The sequence below is a fragment of the Quercus robur genome, chromosome 2, assembly GCF_932294415.1.
Source record: "Quercus robur chromosome 2, dhQueRobu3.1, whole genome shotgun sequence".
NCBI lineage: Eukaryota > Viridiplantae > Streptophyta > Magnoliopsida > Fagales > Fagaceae > Quercus > Quercus robur.
The window spans coordinates 72547797-72553796 of record NC_065535.1 but is presented as its reverse complement, the minus strand read 5'-3'; the positions used below and the strand labels follow the sequence as shown (position 1 = coordinate 72553796).

Here is a 6000-nt window from a genome sequence, read left to right as displayed (position 1 = left end):
TGAAAATAAAAAGTTCATACATAAAGCTGAAAAAATATATATTCAAACACAATGGAGGTAAAAATAGAATTATTCATTTCTTTCATGAAATTCAAAGGGTGGACGACCAACGTCCAAAAACCCCTTTAGTTTTGAATATGTATATGAAGCTCGTCCACAATCCTGGACGAGATGATTGTACTTGCATGAGCTTTAAAATAAAAGAAAAAAGAAGTAAAAAGCCCAAAACAACGGGCACTTCCATGAAAAAGCAAATAAAAATAAATTCTCTAAGGAAATAGACTTCACTTGGGTTCGTCCTGAGTAACTTCAGTGTTAGCATCGTCCATGATATTGACGTCCTCGGAACTCGTCTGCAACATGGAACTCTCTGTAGCAAGAGGAAGCTTGAAGGAGTTGAAGTCCAAATCAGGATATGCGTCTTTGGCATCAGCACGGAAGTCTTCATAACCAGCTGCATAATGACTGTCTAGACGATTCTTATACTCGTCAGACTTCTTAAAAGCAGCAATTGCTTCTTCACGTGCCTTCTCCAAGGACGAGGTAAGCTCTGCAACTTGTCCTTCTAGATGGACGATGCGGGTATCCTTCTCTAAGTTGTCAGCTTTGAGCTCCTCAATATCGTTCTTCAGCTTCGTCTCGTTTCCCAGCAGACGATTAAAATCCTCGGTCAACCTAATGACCTCCCCCTTCTTGGATAAGACCTCATGGCTTAGCTCCTTAGCCTTATCCTTGGCAGTCTTGGCCTCTGTAGCAAGCTCCTTGGCCTGGCAAGTCGCTGTATAAAACTTTGACATGGCCTGCATTTGGACGAAAAGGAGTTAGACATTTCATTCAAAATTAAATGTTTACACACAAGGACGAGGAAGAAACTTACCTTGAAAAGGTCATGGATGCCAGAACGCTCAAACTCCTTCACTGATATGTTGTAACATTCGTTAACTTCATGATCAGTGACGATCCCTTTGAACGTCCTCCATGCATAACCCTCGTCCAGAACCAAATTAGAGGGACGATCAGAGGGCTCAGACGGGCTAGGCTTGTGAGAAGTTTTGGGAGCAGGGGGAGGATCAGACTGGACAGGATGAACTATTTGGACGGGCTCCACGTCCACAGGCTCGTCCAAGTTCACTGTTGGTGGTACGAACTTTGGAACCTCGGGAAGGGAAGTCTTACTTGGCTTTTGCTTCTTGTGGCCACGACGACTGGGAAGGTCGTCCAGGTCCACATTGCTTGAGATTGGCTTGGACTTCCTCTTCCCAGCCTGGACAGAAGCCACTTTGGGAGTTGGGGCAGCAACATCCTCGTCCCCGCTAGCCACTGTTTTCTCCTTGTTTTCCCTCATTGTGCTTATCCCTATGACGAGAAAAATTAATCAGAAAAATTAAAAAAAGAAAATCAAAAGAAAAGAGAGCTGAAATAATAGAATATAATGGACGACACTTACTTCGACGAGTGACCTCCTCGTGACTTAGGTTCTCAGCAGTAGGAAGTGGACCAAGTCCCCAAGTTGCTAGACGACTAAGGGTAACTAAGTCGTGGAAAGTCCTTCTTGGAAAGGTGCGAACCACGTCTATCCGGTCCAAGAAAAACTTGTCCAAGCGTGGACGAACAACAGCTGCATCACCAAGATAAATGGTTAGACGAGTAACAGATAAGAAATTTTAAGGGACAAACAGGGTAAAATGGAAAGAAAGACATACCCTCAGGACGAAGACGACCTAGAGGGCTGGTAAAAGGTGGGAAGAGGGGAATACCCACATCAGCTGGGTCCCCAGCCCAATTTCCAGAAATAATAAAAAATTCTTTTTTCCAAAGCCGGTCAGACGAACTACGGCCCGTTATTAAACTGTAATATGTACCTTTGGACGAAAATTGGTAGAACCCAGCAGATTTTTTGATCTCTGAGGGCTTATAGCAGTAAAGGAACTCGTCCACTGTAATTGGACGGTTCCCTTCCAATGCCTCACGCCATAATACTTGCATGGCAACTATCGTCCTCCAGCCATTAGGGTTGAGCTGGTTTGGCCCAATACCCAACCTTTGGAAGAGGTCTCTGCAGAAAGAGTTTAAGGGAAACCTAAGGCCAGCTAATAGGTAAGAAGTATATACCCCTAAGCCAGAGGAAGGGGAACAACACCATTCACCAGGCTGGGGTAGACGAGGGTTAAGCTCTTTAGGAATTTGATATCTATCTACAAGGGTTTTTAACTTAGCACCGTCTAAGGTAGATGCTACTTCTGGGGCACAACTATAGATTACATCTTCTTCGTCCTCTTCCTCGTCTTGAGGAGGACTAGACGGCTGTCTGGACGAACTAGCCCCAGATCCAGAAGCCGCCCTACGTCGCTGTTCCTGAAATTCCTCTAAGGGAATGCCAGGAACCCCAGACGAGTAATGCTCGTCTGAGGAATTACTACAGGACGAACTACCTATACTACCCTCACTCTCAGAGCCGTCCAGGTAGTCGTCTATCTCTCTCTCTAAACTAGAAGATGAAGACATGTTTGGAATGAAGAAGACTTAAAATGAGAGCCTAAAAAAAAAAAAGGGAAGAAAAGAGGAAATACCTGATGAAACTAGGACGAGAGCTAGACGAGAATCTTGGACGAATTGGCAGAAGAGAGAATGAGGAAAAAAGTGAGGGGCATGAAAGAGAATGTACTATTTATAGGCCCCAGCGACAGGGTCAGCGAAACGACGTTCGCCACTCAGAGACAGACACGTGGCGATTCTTTTGGGAAACGAGATCGACAGTACTGGCCAACCAACAGTTTCGCGACACGTGGCGTACGAAAAAGTGAAATTTGGCCAAAATCACAACGATGCCCTGGACGACCCTTTGAACAAAGGGGCAACTGATAGAGAAGCGGAAAATAATCCATCTCCAGCTCGTCCAAATGTTTCGTCCAGAGCTTACAGCGCAGGTTGATTCAAGAGTCAACCCAGAAGAAGAAGAAACGTCCATTAAACAACAGCACCACTCTATAAGTTAAGTCTCCCATGGATGATATGATCGTCCATGAAGGTCGTCCATGAGCGGCCATCAGATACCCTTGGACGACCAAACAGTTCTACACCGGATGGACGATAGCACAACACTTGAATAAGTTGACTCCCACTGGCGGTTATAGTTTTTATATCCGTTGAGGCGGTTAACCCCGGATGTGTTGGCTTTCGCAAATTCTGGGGAGGTTATTGGACAAATAACCGCCCCAGGCTCCCTATATAAGGGACCGGTCTGAACCCGACAAAGGTAAGTCTTTTCTCTCAGACACATTTCCAAAACACTTGGAACTTATTCTTCTACAAATCTAACTTCTCCATCGGAGGGGGTTCGACCGGTCTTCTCCGGTCTCCTCTTTTGATCGCATTCTCTTCCTTGCAGGCCATCAACCGCTTGAACAGCCCACCGAAGCCAGGCCATTCTACCTTACTGATTTCGAACATCATCAGGTTGCATTTTAAAATTTATATTAGAAAACCATTTTCAGTGTTTAGTAACATTTTGAAATGCTATTTTCCTACAAATTTTTCACATTTTCTCAACCATTTTCTTAGCATCCAAACAAATTTTATTACAAAAAATTCAATATATACACTTTAAAGAAACAAAAATCTGCTCAAAACAATTCATTGAACTTCATACAAATTTGGTCAAACTGAGAGAGGGAGGAAGAGAGAGTGATCGAAAACTTCAGGGATAGAGAGACGACGACAAGATCGAGACAACGAGATCATTGGTGCGATGAGATCGAGACGACGAGATCAGCGGCCCCGATGAGCTTTGTCTCTAGAACGAGAACGAGATCGAGATCGGTAACGATGACGCCGATGAGCAACGAGAACGAGATCGGTAACGATGGCGCCGATGAGCTTTGGGTCGAGAACGACGGCACCGATGATCTCAACGGCGCGTCTGGGGTGGGGCGCGATCTAGCTCACTCTCTCTACTCTCTCTCTCTCTCTCTCTCTCTCTCTCTCTCTCTCTCTCTCTCTCTCTCTCTCTCTCTCTCTTCACGCTTGTGAGCTCGAAAATGATTTGAAGGTAAAACAGAACCTGCATTCATTTTCCGAGTCAAAGGCCTTAATTTTACGGTCAAAGTAAATGATTTTCCGAAAAACTCTATTTCCATGCGCAACCAAACAGATGAAAAGATGTAAAAGGATTTCCGGAAATCGTTTGAAGCCAAAATAAACGCAGCCTTAGTGACAAAATATTTTCGTCACTGAATAGTGTTTTTAGTGAGGAAAGCATTTCGTCACTAAATGTTTTTTTTTTTAAATCAAATCGGACTTTTAGTAACGAAATTTTTCGTCACCAGGACTTTTAGTGACGGGGCTACAGTGACGAAATGAGTTTCGTCACTAAAAGTCCAATTTCGTCACTAAAGGTCCTTAGTGACGAAAAACTGGATTTTTAGTGACGAATTTTTTCGTCACTGAAAATACATTTTGTTGTAGTGTTAAACTCTCTAAAAAATATATTTATTATTAAAATATTGTAGAGTAACATTTCTCAAAAAAGAAAGAGGCACCCATCAGCAGATCAGCTAAATCTACCAAGCAAACAAATAGGAGACGTGTGTATTCAAATTCTAGAGATAGATCTAAACAAAGAAAAAAGAAAGTAGCATAACTTGGTCTGTTCATCATAGCTTAACAAATAAACCTTATGAAATATACACTTCAACTATTATAGGAATCTCATACATCAGTTTGCCAAGGCAATCTGGGGCAAAGGAGAGGGGTTGGAACTCAATTGACTCCCAACCATATTTACATGGCTCTCTTGTGATTCAATGCCAACATCATTCAAATGGGTGTTTTCCACTGCCTGGCTCTCTCCAAGTTCTATGCTAATAGTACTATAATGGTCACTTTCTATGGCCAAGCTCTCTCCCAAATCAATCCTAATATCACTTAGGTGACCACTTTCTGTAGTTTGGCTCCCTCTCAAGTCAACACTAAGATCACTGAAATGACTACTTTCTTCACCTAAAATTGAACCAACTTTCTTCAAGTCAGCACAGGTTCTACAAAGTGGACAAATAGGTGTCTTCAAAAGCCATGCATCCACACACGGAGCATGAAAACTGTGCTTGCATATGGGCAATAATCTGCACTTATCACCCATCTTGAAGTTCTCCAAGCAAACTGCACAATCCACAGGGCTACTTCTCTCATCTTTGGCTATGTAATCAAAGCAAGGAAGCTTCTCTAAGTCATCCCTGGACATGCTTGTGCTTCCAGTGCTGCCTCTCTCATCGATATTTCCATTAGGGAATCCTCTTCTAAAGGACCTTCCAACAATACAAACATGGATTAAGACTAAGACCAAAATTCCACCAAATAAAAGTGTGACAGATAGGATAATTGCCATTACAAAGACCTTTGTTGCCAAACTCAAGAGTTCATTATTCATCAAAATCTTTCTGAAGATTGAATCTCATTCAAAAGCTTAGTATCCTCTGCCCTATACCTACTTCCTTGAAAAGTAAAAACCATAGCCAACTTATAGTTTCTTTTCTTCAAAGAAAAACATTATTCAAGCCAACACAACATATTTTGCCATACATCAAGAAACTCACAACTTCCAAAAACTGAAAATGTGAAGAAATGTTTCTGGTGTAAGAGAAATTTGATGAGTAGAAAGAGAATATTATATTAATTAGAAACATGTGGCCTAGTGGGGTGGTTCTGTTTTTTTTTTTTTTTTTGATAATCATTGGGGTGGTTCTGTTTTAAAAAGAGAAAGAAATTCATTTATATATGTCAACAAGTGTATTAAATGTTTAGTGGGGGGGTTGGGTCAATCTAGAGTCGGTAGGGAAAGAACCAAAGTTAAAAATCTAGGCCAAAAAAAATATCTGATAAAATTAAAAAAATATTTAATATTAACAGTATTATATTATTAATTTAAAAAAAAAATAGAGACAATTATAGTTGCATGCTTCATGCCTACAAATTCAAGATTGAGTCGTGGGCTTTTGTAATATT

The 6000-nt window shown here is 41.7% G+C and overlaps 1 protein-coding gene across 1 annotated transcript; it reads right to left on the bottom strand.

The window, feature by feature from the left end:
- Positions 1-4607: 4607 nt before the first annotated feature.
- LOC126714911 (E3 ubiquitin-protein ligase ATL4-like) lies at positions 4608-5730 on the bottom strand. The gene has a single exon (XM_050415322.1). The coding sequence runs from the start codon at positions 5423-5425 to the stop codon at positions 4715-4717; it is 711 nt and encodes a 236-aa protein (XP_050271279.1). The 5' UTR covers positions 5426-5730; the 3' UTR covers positions 4608-4714.
- Positions 5731-6000: the final 270 nt, after the last annotated feature.